General features: G+C 42.5%; 1 protein-coding gene across 1 annotated transcript in view; it reads right to left on the bottom strand.

The window, feature by feature from the left end:
* Window positions 1-17277, bottom strand: part of gria4b (glutamate receptor, ionotropic, AMPA 4b) — a gene marked incomplete at both ends in the record, with an annotated part of 207734 nt that overhangs the window by 39237 nt on the left and 151220 nt on the right. The window contains 2 exons of the mRNA XM_084075047.1: window positions 3458-3831; window positions 7315-7521. Coding sequence (XP_083931173.1) covers window positions 3458-3831; window positions 7315-7521 — 581 coding nt within the window. The remainder of the gene's footprint in view (window positions 1-3457; window positions 3832-7314; window positions 7522-17277) is intronic.

The following is a 17277-nucleotide window of genomic DNA, read 5'->3' on the forward strand; positions in this document are numbered from 1 at the left end:
GCGAGACGTGATGGCACCACATGAGTCCTAATTCTCCACCCGTCTACCGAGGTACGCCAATGACATGATCACTGTGGGGGGTCTTGAACCCAACACAGGGAGGAGGGGAGGAGAAACAGGGAACAGTAAAATGAGTAGAACTTGGAGAATGTTCTGACAAAAAACAAACCGGGTTTTCAGACCATGGGACAAACTGTGTCTATAATATGGAGGCTAATGACCAATGTATGAGCCATTGTATGACAGACAGCGATCTGTGAGCTCACACCACGGCCACCTTGTGTTGTGAGCTCATAGAGCGGATATTATGGGTACACATTGGCAGAGTCAGCCGTGTGTCCGTCAGTATGGAGTTTTTTTTTTAACTGAAAACACAAAGGCACTCTCCTTAACAATGCTTCCAAAACACCCAGATTTGACAAAAAATATTTCAACCGTGGGCGTCCAGACGTGAACATGCAGAACGTTCTGCTCAGCGCCCGTTTCCAGCAGAGCATTACAACTGGAAAACAATTCAAAAACATACTCAGGTAAAAAAAAATGCACAGGAAAAAAAAAGACATCAACAAAATGCATCTGTGGACACAGACCCTTAAAAGTGGATCTGGAGGCTCTGCTGTACACACACGGCTACACATGAAGACATGTCGCAACACAGAGCGCAGTAGACTAACGGTACGGTGAGACAGCGAACAAACGTCTGAAGCCGACAGACAATGGAGCAGCCAGTCAGAGTCTCTTTGAAAGCAGAGACACACTGAACAACCACAAGCCTGCATGGGCAGAGTAGACAGGAAGCAAACACATCAATGCCAGCACACTCACACAAACGCACGCGCGCACACACACACACACACACACACACACACACGCACACGCACACACGCACGCACACGCACACCCAGACGCACACACACACACACACACACGCAAATGCAAGCATGTACACATACAGTATGACACACTGCATGAGCTTACCCTGATGAGACATTATAGCTGTTACGCTAGGACAATTATTATATACTTGAAAACCCTCAATCTAAAGGTCTTTACACACCAGAGGCGTACGGAATGAACGATACGGAAATAACAATTGTGTCGCTTGGTCAGTATTTGCGTTAATCTTTTTTTTTTTTTTTTTTGTGAATTCATCGCACACAAGTAATGCCCCCCCCCCCCCCCCCCCCCGGTGTTTAAAGACCTTAAATAATGTCTTAGAAAATAAAACCAAAACGATACGTTAAACATAAACCTTAAACAATAGCATAACATATTTCAACTAAAAGTATACCTTAATACTACATGATACCTTATAAACTGTATCTTATACGATAGCTGCATATTTCCGTCGCCCCCATTCAAAGACACATTTTAAATGGGATTCAGTGAGCAGTTTCTTCATCGATTTACTTGGTCAAGCATTGAATAGAAGTCACACAAGAAACTGCTCAAGCAATTAAAAGGACAACTTGGCATATTTTCAACCTGACTTTAACACATCTGTATGTTCCTTGCATTTTGTGCGATGTTAACATTTTGCAACGTCAACATGTTGCTTGCCACACTATGTTATTGATCTCCTCAAATCAGAACAATGGGATTTAGGATGGACATCAGCCAGGTTTTCCTTTTAGTAGCCAGTGGAGCAGATATTAACCTTATGAACATCATAATCCTGTTTCAGGTGTTGACTGCCAGCAACGATCCCATTCAAAGCCAATATGGAGTCGCCATGGCAATGACATGGAGTTGGACACAACTTCACATGTCCGGCATCTTTTACCAACAATAGGAAGACTTATAAAGACTACATACTTATATAAAAACCTTACTAGAGATACGTGTATAAATACTAGAGAGACGTAATGACTGGAACAACTTATTCAGAGACTAAAGACTTATTCAGAGACTAAAGACTTATTCAGAGACTAAAGACTTATTCAAAGACTAAAGACTTATGCAAAGACTAAAGACTTATTCAAAGACTAAAGACTTATTTAAACACTACAGAGACTTATTCAAACACTAGAAATACTTATTCAAACACTAGAAATACTTATTCAAACACTAGAAAGACTTATGCAAAGACTAAAGACTTATTATTCAAAGACTAGAACAACTTATTCAAAGACTAAAGACTTATTAAAGGCTAGGAAGTCTTATTTAGAGACTAAAGACTTATTCAAAGACTAGAGATACTTATTTAAAGACTAGAAAGACTTATTCAGATACTAGAATAACGTATTCAAAGGCTAACAAAGATTGATTTATGGTGCTTCTCAACCAGTCTTGCACTTGGACCTACATCTTGCACTGATAGGTCAAATTAATTTGTTTCTTTCTTTATCTCTTTATCTCTTTCTTTCTTTCTTTTTGATCCAATCTGGGTCGCAATCCACGGGTTGAGAAACACCCTTTGATGAAAAGCATTCCTGAGGAAAGTGTTAGCCTAAGAAGGGAATTCCCCCTTTAGGCTAGACTAGAGGTTAAGATGTTGGCTTTTCACACGGGAGACCCGGGTTCGATTCTCGGGCGTTACACGTGTGTGTGTATGTACATGCATGCATGCATTTCCGGCGTGTCTCTCACCGTGGCGAGATGTCACAGCCCTGCTGCATGAAGGGTTAACCCATTAAGCCCTGAAGAAGCATCTGTGTCACTTTTTGATTTGAGCTAAAAAGCATTTTTTTACTCTTTGGCTATTCAAAAAATAGCAGATCTACAAGCTCATAGCGCGGCACCGAGTGCCACGCTATGAGCTTGTAGATCTGCTATTTATCGTTATTTTTTTGCAAATCTTGAGATTTGAGTTTCAAAAGTGAACATTTGTAACTCAAATCTTTGCTTCTGGGGGATTTAACAGTTTTTTTAAAACACTTATGTCGCCATAATATCAGTGGTTCTTTTTTCCATGTCAAGGACCCCCAAAATGACATGTATTTAGCCACGGACCCCCATCTAAAAAAATATATGTTTCAGGGACCCCCGGAAGCAAAGATTCGAGTTAAAAAATGTCGCTTTAAAACAATATATATATATTAAAAGATTTGCACACATTTTCACGATTTTTCAAAAATAGCAGATCTACAAGCTCATAGCGCGGCACTCGGTGCCGCGCTATGAGCTTGTAGATCTGCTATTTTTTAATACCCCAAAGTGTAAAATAATGCTTTTTAGCTCAAATCAAAAAGTGACACAGATGCTTCTTCAGGGCTTCAAGGGTTAAACGTGCGTATGTACATGCGTGTGTGTGTGCGTGCGTGTCTCTCACCGTGGCGAGATGTCACAGCCCTGCTGCATGAAGGGTTAAACGTGCGTATGTACATGCGTGCGTATGTACATGCGTGTGTGTGCGTGCGTGTCTCTCACCGCGGCGAGATGTCACAGCCCTGCTGCATGAAGGGTTAAACGTGCGTATGTACATGCGTGTGTGCATGCGTGCGTGCGTGTCTCTCACCGTGGCGAGATGTCACAGCCCTGCTGCATGAAGGCGCCCAGGGAGAACCAGAGGGAGTTGAAGATGCCGAACTCGTTGGGGGGCTGGTCGCTGGGCGGACCGTCGGTGCCCTCCTCGGGCTCCTCGGTGTGCCACTCGTACGGGCTGAAGCGGCTGACCAGGAAGAGCACCACGCTCACCCCGATGTAGGCGAACACGATGCACATCCAGATCTCGTAGGCCAGCGGGTCCAGGAAGGAGAAGACGCCCGGCTTGGACTTCTGGGGCTTCTTGATCATGATGGAGATGCCGAGCGACATGAAGGGCTTGGAGAAGTCGATCACCTCCTCCCGGACCAGCGTGATTGTCAGCGGGGCCACAGCGATTTCCGCTTTCTGGAAAGAGAAGCGTTTTTTTTATGGTTTGGTGTATTTGAAATGCAAGAAAAAAATGAAATAAAATCATAAAGCATTCGAGGACGACAATATCATAAACGACACAGAGTCACATTTCAGTCTCTGTGTCGTCTTTCTAACATAAACAGACATACACAACTCATTTGTTTATTTTAGGAACACAGTTCTTGTTATGATGCAACGATAAGACTCATGGCATTGTCAACTGAACAGAAATACTTCCATGACCCAGCGGATAACGGATCAACGCCAGGACTTTGATACTCAGCATACGACTATGCCAGGGGTCTTCAACGTTTTGAGGCCAAGGACCCCTTGGCTGAGAGAGAGAGAAAGCGGGGACCCCCACTATATATTGTATAAAGTATTTTTTATTTTCATAGTTTAACCATGCTCTAAAAACAATACTTAGTAAACCTGACCTTTCACTGTGTACTTTCTGTACTTTCACTCTTTTTTCCCCCTATACCGAACCACTTTGCCGAAAATAGCAGATCTACAAGCGCACAACGCCTCGCAGCGCGAGGCGTTGTGTGCTTGTAGATCTGCTATTTTTGGCTAAAGTTCTCCTCAGAAATAGGGATGCTTGGTTGAAGTGGTTAATGTAAAAATCACAAAGATTTGGCGGACCCCCTGTAGTAACTCTGAGGACCCCCTAGGGGTCCCGGACCCCCTGTTGAAGACCTCCTGTTGAAGAGGCACAGGGAACGAACTGCCGCTCTACTTCCTGAGCCACTGCCCTTTGTTACTTTGATTTCAGTCTGCTTTAAGACAGCCCTGCAGCACTGGTGGAAAAAGTACTCAAATTCTTTACTTAAGTAAAAGTACCAATACTGCAATATAAAACTACAAGTAGAAGTCCAGAATTCAAAATGTGCTTGAGTAAAAATACAGAAGTATTGGCATCAAAATGTACTTAAAGTACCAAAAGTAAAAGTACAAAATATTTGAAAATAGCAGATCTACAAGCTCACAACGCGCCGCGATGCGACGCGTTGTGAGCTTGTAGATCTGCTATTTTCAAATAGCCTATGTATGAAATAGGGCTAAAGTGGTTAATGTATGCTTCATAATATCATAATTTATATCTGAAAAGTAACTAGTAACTTAAGTTTTAAAATAAATGTAGTGGAGCAAAAGTGCAATGTTTGCCTCTGAGATGTAGTGGAGTAGAAGTAAAAGTATTGGAAATTGGAAATACTCAAGTAAAGTACAAATACCTCAAAATTGTACTTAAGTACAGTACTTGAGTAAATTTACTTCGTTACTTTCCACCACTGCCCTGCAGTCCCTCTCCTCTCCTCTCCTCCCCCCTCCCTGTTTCATCTCTGTATTGCTTTCCTCTTCACTGAACACGTCTCAGAGTGATTGAGTTTGTACAGAAAAGGGGGGGGGGGGAAGAAAAGCAAGGTGTGGGGGAGGGGGGAAGAGGGGAGGGGAGTGGGGGGGCGGGGGGGGGGCAAACCTCTCTCTCTATATATACCCAGGAGAGATCTAAACCTGATTTACACATCATTTTTTTACCACACCGTTGGGTTGCCAAAAATAGCCCACCCACAAGCTCGCACGACGCGCCGCGGACGTGACGCGTCGTTAGCTTGTATGTGGGTTAGGGTTAACGCGCGACACCGTGGTACGACGCGTTATACATACATCAGGCTTTTTTCTTTTTCACTGAGAACTCCCCCCGAGGAATCACACAGAAGAGGATAATACATGCAGCGAAAGAGAAATATGCTTACCACACCACAAACGCAGAAATAAGACATTCTTGCAGAGAGAGACAGAAAAGTGCAAATACACACTCTGCCCCCCCCCCCCAGGGCAGAAATCCCCCCCCAAACCAGATTAGAGTTTAGTGGCTTAAGAAGCTGAACACACTTCCCTATCCGACCTTGTCTGGGGGGCCGTTGCGTTACGTACGCCGGGGGGGTGGGGGGTGTGGGGGGGGGCGATAATCTGCGGAAAGAAATTAAACTTTCATTATGGCCGACACTTCGGGAAGAGAGGGAACGAGGAGAAGAAGGGGGTAAAGGAGAAAAAAAGAGAGAAAGAAAATGAGGAGATTTAAGCTTCTTTCGTCCTCAGCGAAAAATGTACTAAGTTGACAGCAGTGTCAGTGCCTTTCAATGTGTGTTGAGAATGTGTGTGTGTGTGTGTGTGTGTGTGTGTGTGTGTGTGCGTGTGCGTGTGCGTGTGCGTGTGTGTGTGTGTGTGCGTGTGCGTGTGCGCGTGTGCGTGTGTGTGTGTGTGTGCGCGTGTGTGTGCGTGCGTGCGTGTGTGTGGTTTTTCCTCGACAGAATGCTGTGAGGCGATGAATGGCCGCTAAGCGACGGTCTTAGAGGTGGGAAAGCGCTGACGGCCGGCGCTCTCCACGGCTCTCTGGCTTCTGTGCCTTCCATTGAGGCCGAGGAAGAAAAGCCTGTATGCTCCCTTAAGCCCCGTAACGTACTGTGTTACCGCTTCAAAAGGAAGACCTTCAACCCGTTTCCAACCTTGCATTCATCGTCGTTTGTCCCCCTCGCTAATGCTCATTATAAGACGGGGCACCATTTCTGTCCAACTCACTCACTGTGTCTACAGAGGAGGGCTGTGAACAGGTTCAGATACCGAAAGCCTACCAGTGACATCATCGGTATGGCAGGTTTGGTCATTTCAAACGATATATATCCACTGGCTTCTATTTCAGCGTGCTAACTTTTCCAGGAGGAGAGAGGTTGTAGTTTCTATTAGCCAGAGATAGCCTGTAGATCGGCTATTTCTGACTAACGTTCCCCCCAGAATATGAATGCTGGGGTTCAAATGGTTGATATGTAAATATACTCCATACTCTCTAACCCCGTAAACCAGCTCCCCAACCATCCTTACCCCGTACACCATCTTCACCTTCACCCGATCTACAAGCAGATCTACAAGCTCATAGTGCGGCACTCGGTGCAGCACTATGAGCTTGTATATCTGGTATTTTTGAATAGCCAAAGGAATCTAAAATGACACTGATACTTTCGCGGCTAAATGGGTTAAATGTTATTTTTGAACCATTTAAGCCATAACTAGGCTAAGTTTGAACTTAGTGTGAGGTGGTGCAACTGGCTCCTATCCCCCCCAACCATCACCAGCTCCATCAACCATCCCGTACACCCAACCCGATCTCACCACAACACGGTGAAATAACACAGATTAACAATTCCGTAAATAGACGACTAGAAAAACCCAAACGGCCTGCATAGGAGACCCCAAATCCCCTCCATTGACTTTGTAAAGTTTTGGACCATGGCGGATGCGCGCAGTCGACTCAACGCCGTCCGAGCTATGTACCTATGTATGTATAGGCATAGAATAGTAAATCATGTTGTGGGGACAGCTCTGCTTCCGGGTTGCAATCCGTGTTATTTCACCTTGTTGTGTGTTGTGTGACATCCTTAACCCGTACACCATCCTTACCCCGTACACCCTTCTTACCCCGTACACCAGCTCCCCGACCATCCCGTTCCAGATCTTCGTCTCTGGGTCCCTGGCGCCGTACTTCCCGTCCGGCACGATGGAGATCTTGTAGCGGATGCCGATGTGTTTGGCGATCTCGGAGGCCAGGTCCACGCAGTACCCCTCGTACTGGTCGTTGCCCTCGTACAGCTCCCAGTTCTTCTTCAGCATGACGTAGGGACCCTCCTACAGACACCGTGGTGGGACAGTAAATGAAGTACATTTTACATGAGTACCGAACAGAAGCCTTAATTAGTATAATTGGTAAAGACCTGTGAAGCAAGTAGGGAAGAGGCCCGATTTCTTTCCATTATGGCTGCTGTGCATTAGAGCCTATATATGGGCGATGCAAGGCGGGGCTAACAGGAGCTGTTTCCCTGCAGGCTCGTGGTGGCGGCGGCGGCAAGGTAATCAATCACTTGGATCTGAGGGAATGCTTAAACAACACCGTTTTTCAATTAGGAATTCTGCCGGGGATTTCTACGCATTCATATCTCCCAACAAATTACTTTTGGTCACGGAAAGGAAGCGTGCGTGTGTGTGTGTGTGTGTGTGTGTGTGTGTGTGTGTGTGTGTGTGTGTGTGTGTGTGTGTGTGTGTGTGTGTGTGTGTGTGTGTGTGTGTGTGTGTGTGTGTGTGTGTGTGTGTGTGTGTGCAATACGGAGACGTACGGGGGAGACATTCATCGTGGAAACTCCGCCTCCAGGCGAGAGCCATGCAGGTACATCGTTTGTCGTTGCGCGAAAAAAAAAAAAAACTTGTATCTCCATAGTGTCGACTTTTAACATTTGACATGTTTTCTTTTTGGTTTTCCACTAGATGGCGCTGTTCCCCAACTTGTGATCCACCGTTTCAGGCTCAGTCACACAGAGATCTAAGAGATCACGTGATCACAAGATGAACTCCTCCATTCACTTCCTGGTTAGAGTATTTGGGAAAACGACTGTATCTCGTCTCCTGTGTGCTACTATGCATTTTTGGCGAGACGTGCTATTTTCAACGACGTATAACAAGCCAACGCGATGACATTTTTTTTTTCTTTTCCGCAGAAGCACAGTGAAACCCTCCGTGATCAGCAACCATCAGAGGATCGATCATAGTGGAGATAGATATTCTGTGACTACTTGAAAAGGTAAGGAAAACGAGAAATCGCTGGACGTGGGTGATTTCACTTTTTTTTTAATCCGTAAATGAATGTCCAGGTTCGTCGCTAAAGCTCATGGCGTGAAAAGTGGCCAGAACAGCCAATCACAAAGCGCCGCGTTGTGAGCTTGTAGATCGTTCGGTTTTGCCATCTTTAGGAACATTTTTAAAGTGAAGTGGTCTGTCTGCGTCTTTTTACAAATCGTTGCTGTCCGGCAGAAACCAGCTAACTCCATGTTGATGCTTTTGCATTTTTTTCCCCATAAATCAGGGCCATTGAACACCCTTTACGGCTGTGTGTTGGTAAAACAAATATTATTGAACCAATGACAAGCATTAAAAAGCGCTTCTGACAAAACCAGCTAACTCCATTGGATCCTCAAACTTTCTGCTAAACCAGCTAACTCCATTGGAATTAGCTGGTTTTACTGACTCCAGGCTCCACCCCCTTTTGACCTCCAAGCTCACAATGAGGTTTCCATTCAGCTGTTCTTATCAATGATGAACACAACCTCCTAACTCCACTTTTTGTTTTGTTTTAGTCATTTCCTGAAAAATGCACATGTTGGAGTTAGCTGGTTTCTGCCGGACAGCAGAGAAATATTAAACCAATGAAACGTATTAGCTTGTAACAGACATTATAACCGCATTGGATGCATTGGAACACAGGCTCTTTTCTTTATTTTTGGACATACAAGGTTTGAACGCGACAGCGGACGTACAGTAAATGAACAAAAGCACACGGTGTGGATGTCTGGCTCTATTAATACACCATGTCACCACAGAGCAGAGACACAAGCACAACATTTATCAAGACCAGATGAACAAAGACACGTTTTAGCAGCAAAGCCCTTTCAGACAGGGACGTGCACAGATAGACTCTAGGTGGTGCTAGAGCACCTGCCCTTTGCCCTCTTGACCAGAAGTGCCCTTTCGAAAAAAAGGGGTCTTTTTTCAGCCGGGGTCTTCAACAGGGGGTCCGGGACCCCTCGGGGGTCCTCAGAGTTACTACAGGGAGTCCGCCAAATCTTTATGTGATATGATTTTTCTTTTTACCATAACCACTCGAAACCTAGCATCCCTTTTCTGAGGAGAACTTTAGCCAAAAATAGCAGATCTACAAGCCCACAACGCCTCACGCTGCGAGGCGTTGTGGGCTTGTAGATCTGCTATTTTTGGCAAAGAGGTATAGGTGTAGAGGGAAAAAAGAGCAGACCAAGTAAACAAAAAAAAGTATAATTTACCTGAGCACCTGACCCTCAAAATGTCTGTGCACGCCAATGCTTTCAGATAAAACACTACTAACGATAAATTCATTGTTGGTGTAAAATATTAACACTCTGGATTTGGCTGTTGTGTGGTGTTTAATTCATTAGAGGAAATATATATATATATATATATATATGATTTATGACAATGATTACTAAGGTAATACAATCATGTTTAAAGTCCAGGCCAAGTCATTTTATGTTTGGTCGCGCCTCGGGTGTCGCGCTCTGAAAATAGCAGATCTACAAGCTCTGAAAATAGCAGATCTACAAGCTCACAACGCGTCGCGCTGCGACGCGTTGTGAGCTTGTAGATCGGCTATTTTCAGCACGCAACCAAGTGTAAAATCAGCCGTTATTACGACGCCAGGCACCGCCAAAACACATTATACTCAACTAAATCAACTGTACATTTAGTTGACTATAATGGTATATTTAGTCGACTAAGCTACACTAACAGTAAAACATTTCGGAAGACTAAAATATGACTAAAACTAAATGGAGTTTGATTCAAAAGAGTATGACTAAAACTGAATGCAAATTTGCTGTCAAAATGAACACTATAGCGGCCACAGGCTTAGCTCCTATTCAGCAGTCCGATTGCTGCTGGATAAAAAAAAACGTTCAAGAGTCTGGTGTACCGTGTATCGTTTGCCAGGCCTTGGGTTCCGCAGCGGCTCTAACAGACAGACCATGGCTGGGCTGGAAAATGACAGTGTTTTGACAGAGAAAAAGGGAGACAGAGTTTTTTCCCAAACATCCATATCTCATTTCGGCCTGAAACTGCATGACATTTACAGCTGATGGAAAAAGTGTGTGAGAGGCAATGTGATTTTGGAGAGAACCTTTCCAACGCAATCTCACTCCCAGGTCATCATATTATATTGACGTTGGGCACAACTACCCTTCATGTCCACAGTGTGCTTCTGTATTCTGTTTCCTATTTGGTCGTGTGGAAAGAAGAGCATGTTTTTGTTGCCTCAACGAGGCACACATCCTTCCTCCTCCCGTCTCCGCCAATCAAAAGCCTCGCCTTCACCAGCAACAAATGTCGCTCCCTGCATGTTAACCTAAACGTGACGTTAACACATTAAACGCCAAGAACGTAGTCCTACGGTCCATTAAATCCAAATGTTAAGCGCCGAGACCGTAGTGCTACGGTCCGGGTGCTTTTTCCTTTTTTTTTTTTTTTTTTCTCCTCCATTTTCGACACGGACCATTTTCAGTGTAACACCACCGGAACGGAACTATTTGCGATCCGGTTTTCAGTTTCCCGTCGGCCTCCATTCTAAAGCGCACACTAAAACTGCTTTTTCTCCCTTGTAGTTTTTTCTCCTCGGTCATCACTGTTTAACATAAACCGTTCTAACTACAACATGGATGCCCTGTTTGACACGTGGTCTGCACTGGTAGACACATGGACATGTGCACGATGTTTACAAACAGTGCATCGCACATTCTAAAGGATTTTAACGGGGTCTATGCCGACGTGAAAAAAACAAAAAACAACAATAAAACCTTGGCACTGGTGAGTATATTATGAGATTAACCTCTGGCGGTCGATGTGTTAACGGGGTCATGGCCAAAGTATGAGGCTATTATGTTGACCTTTGGAATGACAGGGAATCAGGAAAGAGGAATCATTGGTATGACTGACCACACACACACGTGTATACCGTGTAAAGAAACTTTGTAAAGATACCATGCAAGGTTGATATGAGGAGGCATATATATACACGCACATACAATACTGTGCGTTCATAGTAAACATTTTTAAATAGCACATCTACACAGTTCGCAAAGCATCGCTACGCGTTGTGAGCTTGCAGATCTGCTATTTTCACTACATGCTTTTTTCACGACATGAAGCAGGGAGTTAATTTGAAGCGTGGAGATACGGAGGTTTCTGCCTGACAGAAATGATATGCATGCATCTCACATTCACATCTCTCAGACACACACACACACACACACACACACACACACACACACACACACACACACACACACACACACACACACACACACACACACACACACACACACACACACACACACACACACACACACACACACACAATTGATTTGTGCTGTGAAGACAGATCTTTATTTTTCACACGGTTGCCGTGACATTTATAAACATCAGTACATTTCAGAGATGAGCATCATAACACGATATTAATGTGAGAGTTACTGTCTGTCTGTCTGTCTGTCTGTCTGTCTGTCAGTCTTACATTCTGTCTGTCTGTCTGTCTTACTGTCTGTCTGTCAGTCTTACAGTCTGTCTGTCAGTCTTACAGTCTGTCTGTCTGTCTCTCTGTCTGTCTGTTTTTGATGGAATGTCATCGCTGTCGGTCCTTTGTTTAATGTGACAATCAGATACTGCATGACTCAATCCTTACCACACACACACACACACACACACACACACACACACACACACACACACACACACACACACACACACACACACACACACACACACACACACACACACACACACACACACACACACACACACACAAGACAACCATCAGTTGTTTCCAATAAAACAGTCATAATAAAGTGAAAGAACATCAACAGTGATAATAAACGCAATCTGTGCTCAGCAGCCATACTGGAATGAAACTGGGCCTCTTACTTACTTCCCTCACAGGTTGTTACAATGATACTAATGAGGGCTCTGTTCCATTCTGGTTGTTACAATGACGCTAATGAAGGCTCTGTTCCATTCTGGTTGTTTCAATGATACTAATGAAGGCTCTGTTCCATTCTGGTTGTTACAATGATACTAATGAAGGCTCTGTTCCATTCTGGTTGTTACAATGACACTAATGAAGGCTCTGTTCCATTCTGGTTGTTACAATGACACTAATGAAGGCTCTGTTCCATTCCGGTTGTTACAATGATACTAATGAAGGCTCTGTTCCATTCTGGTTGTTACAATGACACTAATGAAGGCTCTGTTCCATTCTGGTTGTTACAATGACACTAATGAAGGCTCTGTTCCATTCCGGTTGTTACAATGATACTAATGAAGGCTCTGTTCCATTCTGGTTGTTACAATGATACTAATGAAGGCTCTGTTCCATTCTGGTTGTTACAATGACACTAATGAAGGCTCTGTTCCATTCCGGTTGTTACAATGATACTAATGAAGGCTCTGTTCCATTCTGGTTGTTACAATGACGCTAATGAAGGCTCTGTTCCATTCTGGTTGTTACAATGATGCTAATGAAGGCTCTGTTCCATTCTGGTTGTTACAATGATACTAATGAAGGCTCTGTTCCATTCTGGTTGTTACAATGATACTAATGAAGGCTCTGTTCCACTCTGGTTGTTACAATGATACTAATGAAGGCTCTGTTCCACTCTGGTTGTTACAATGATACTAATGAAGGCTCTGTTCCATTCTGGTTGTTACAATGATACTAATGAAGGCTCTGTTCCATTCTGGTTGTTACAATGACACTAATGAAGGCTCTGTTCCATTCCGGTTGTTACAATGATACTAATGAAGGCTCTGTTCCATTCTGGTTGTTACAATGATACTAATGAAGGCTCTGTTCCACTCTGGTTGTTACAATGATACTAATGAAGGCTCTGTTCCACTCTGGTTGTTACAATGATACTAATGAAGGCTCTGTTCCATTCTGGTTGTTACAATGATACTAATGAAGGCTCTGTTCCATTCTGGTTGTTACAATGACACTAATGAAGGCTCTGTTCCATTCCGGTTGTTACAATGATACTAATGAAGGCTCTGTTCTATTCTGGTTGTTACAATGATACTAATGAAGGCTCTGTTCCATTCTGGTTGTTACAATGATACTAATGAAGGCTCTGTTCCATTCCGGTTGTTACAATGACACTAATGAAGGCTCTGTTCCATTCCGGTTGTTACAATGATACTAATGAAGGCTCTGTTCCATTCTGGTTGTTACAATGACACTAATGAAGGCTCTGTTCCATTCCGGTTGTTACAATGATACTAATGAAGGCTCTGTTCCATTCCGGTTGTTACAATGACACTAATGAAGGCTCTGTTCCATTCTGGTTGTTACAATGACACTAATGAAGGCTCTGTTCCATTCCGGTTGTTACAATGATACTAATGAAGGCTCTGTTCCATTCTGGTTGTTACAATGACACTAATGAAGGCTCTGTTCCATTCTGGTTGTTACAATGACACTAATGAAGGCTCTGTTCCATTCTGGTCAAACAGTGTCAGGGTGTTGACTCACTGGAAACACTCTGCTACACCGGTGGTTCTCAAAGTGTGGTCCAGGGACCCTCATGGGTCCTTGAGGAGGTTCTTAACGGGTGTGTAACTCTGAGTGTACAAATAAAACTAAAGGTCCTTGAAATACATTTTTAAAAAAGTTTGAAAACACTAAATGGAACCAAGCCTTCATTAGACTCATTGGTAACACATGTGAAGTAAGTAAGGAAGAGGCCCAATATGGCTGCTGTGCATAAAGAGAGCCTTTTGAAATCTGAGAGGACATTTTGTCCATGTTGTAGCCCATGGATCTTACTGTGTGTGATTTATGTACAATGATTAGCTGCCCGTCCCCCAAAACATCTCCTCAACACATTAAGGCCAGGAACACATCTGTGTCACCACTTAAACCATTATTTTATACTTTGGCTATTCAAAAATAGCAGATCTACAAGCTCATAGCACGGCACAGAGTGCCGCACCACTATGAGCTTGTGTATATATATATATATATATATATATATATATATATATATATATATATATATATATATATATATATATATATATATATATATATATATATATTATTTTAAAGGGAACATTTGCAACTCAAATCTTTGCTTCTGGGGGGTCCCTGGAACAACATTATTTTGAGATGGGGCTCAGCGGCCAAATACATATCATTTTGGGGGTCCTTGACATGAACATGTTTGAGAACCACTGCCTGTATACCAACATAGGGTTTTAAGAAAACTTTTAGGATTTAGAAGACATTTGTAGAATCCCCCAGAAGCAAAGATTTGAGTTAAAAAATTTTTTGCTTTAAACATATATATTCAAATATTTGCACAATATCTGATAAAAAAATATCAGATCTACAAGCTCATAGCGTGGCACTCGGTGCCGCGCTATGAGCTTGTAGATCTGATATTTTTTGAATAGCCAAATAAATCTTAAAATGACAGATATGCTGTCGCCATCAGGGGGTATTTCTGGTGTATGGTGTGAATTAATTGAGCGGTATATATATATATATATATATATATATATATATATATATATATATATATATATATACGCTGTGGAAAGTTCCTCTCATTCGTTAGGTTGTATCTTGTCAGCATCCGCAGGCTGAAGCCTTTTAATCGATGCGACTCTCCTACAGAAATACTACTTTTCCACTCTTTGAAGAAAAGTTCTGGCAGCAGGGAAGGAAATCTCACACAACCAGCAGCCTGTCTGCAGAGCCAACAACCGTTTATTATCGCTGACTGTCGGCACGGAAAGCTTGTATCTCCATTATGTCAACATTTTAAGTTTTATTTTCTTTAAATTACCAAAAAATGTGTCGCAGAGAAGTAGCAAAAAAAAACAAACAAATCTACAAGCTCCCAATGCATTGCGTCACGACATGGCGTGAGCTTCTAGATCTGCTAGATTTGCTGTTGTGTAAAGCAATTTGAAAGAGAAATAAGTTAAGTGTGTCTGTGTGTTTTATACATATAGAACCAACGAACAGTATTAACACATTGGGTGCCAAAACCGTATACTTCTTTTCAAAAACTGACGTCGAGTGCCAAAACCGTATATATACGTTTTGTTTTTGTTTTTTTCCTTCACAGCACCAGGAGATATGATTTTTCAAAGATTTAGACTTTAATCCACTTCCTGGTTAACTTATGACTTCAAAAGCCTGTATCTCTGCTCCTGTGTACTTTTTTTTTTTTACAATGTATTTTTGACTATTTTCAACCGGCTGCAACTATGGAACGGATTACCGAATGTTTTGATTTTTTTCCCCCCGATTGTACGAGACCTCTATGTGTGTAATGAGGGGATCACCGTGAGGACGGTGATCGCTGAAAATATTTTGTGACTACTTGAAAAAGGTTCAAAAATGGTTAAAAATCCAGTCACTCAACGTACACTTTTTTAACACTTAGCCTGCCCTAATTATTTCAGATTTTTTGCTGTTTTCTGCCAGAGATTTTTCATTGAAATTAAAAAAGTACTCAGGAGCCGAGATACAGATTTTTTAAGTTTTGAGTTAACAAGGAAGTGGATAGGAGTCTAGATCTTCGAAAAATCATATCTCCTTGGTCTTTGGGTCAAATTGAAAAAAATAAAAAAATAAAAAAATAAAGTTTTCATTTTTTTCCCCTTTTTTTTCAATAGAACGCATTTATGCGATCTTGGCGACCAAGTGTGCTATTTAATAGATCGCATTTATGCGTGATTGGCAGAAATTGAGTTAATACAACTCTGGCAGCCCAAGTGTTAACAACAGCTTGTGACTAAATAATAACTACACTGTATCCATTGGAACACAGGTTGTTTTTTTCATCAAAAAGTTAACAGTTTTGGACTTACAAGCTTTCCAGCTGACAGTAACCCTATAGTCCCAGAGCTCTGCTGGTACAAACACGTCATTACAAGAAGCTCAATGGTGGATACAACTATAAGTACATTAATGTACTCCATACAATTTCTATTAAAAAACAACTGTGAACCACCACAGTGAGTCCCAGAGCTGTGTGCTTCGTACAAAAACATCATTACAGCAAGCTGTGCGTTCTCCTCCGAGGAACGCGTACCGTGAAGAAGATCAATAGCAGAGGCAGTCCGGACACATACAGTGTGAAATGAATCCACGTTGAAATACATCACTAACAACCAAACGAAAAGAACAGCAGATGATTCACCGGTAAAGGTGGAATATGTACTCCATTTATTTGACTTAATTACTCCCATTTCACGTTTTCAAATGTATAAAAATCGTTTGAAAATAGCAGATCTACAAGCTCACAATGCGTCGCATCGCGACGCATTGTGAGCTTGTAGATCTGCCATTTTCAAATGGCCAAAATGTATATAGGGCCGAAGTGTTTAATGTGAGTTCTGTAACACTAATCTAAATCTACAAATTAACTATTAACTCAAGTTTTCAAATACTTGTAGTGGCATAAAAGTATAATAGTTGCCTCTGAGATGTAGTGGAGTAGAAGTAAAAGTACTGACAATTGTAAATACTCGAGTAAAGTACAATACCTCAAACGGAGATTCCACTGACTGATGTGTGAGCGGCTAATGGAGATACAGATAACTCCCTGTTCCCTCACAAAATCATGTGTTTTCTGTTTTTTACAGATTAAATTTGTACCAGATAAAGAGAGACTTTAACTGATTATAGGAAATAATTGAGTGTTTACACGGCACTGGGCTCCTCCTCACTAGTCAGAGGATTTCAAAACAAATGAAGAGAAGGAACGCGCGCGCGCACACACACACACACACACACACACACAC

Source organism: Gymnoscopelus microlampas (assembly GCF_963454915.1).
Source record: "Gymnoscopelus microlampas genome assembly, chromosome: 12".
NCBI classification, from domain to species: Eukaryota; Metazoa; Chordata; class Actinopteri; order Myctophiformes; family Myctophidae; genus Gymnoscopelus; species Gymnoscopelus microlampas.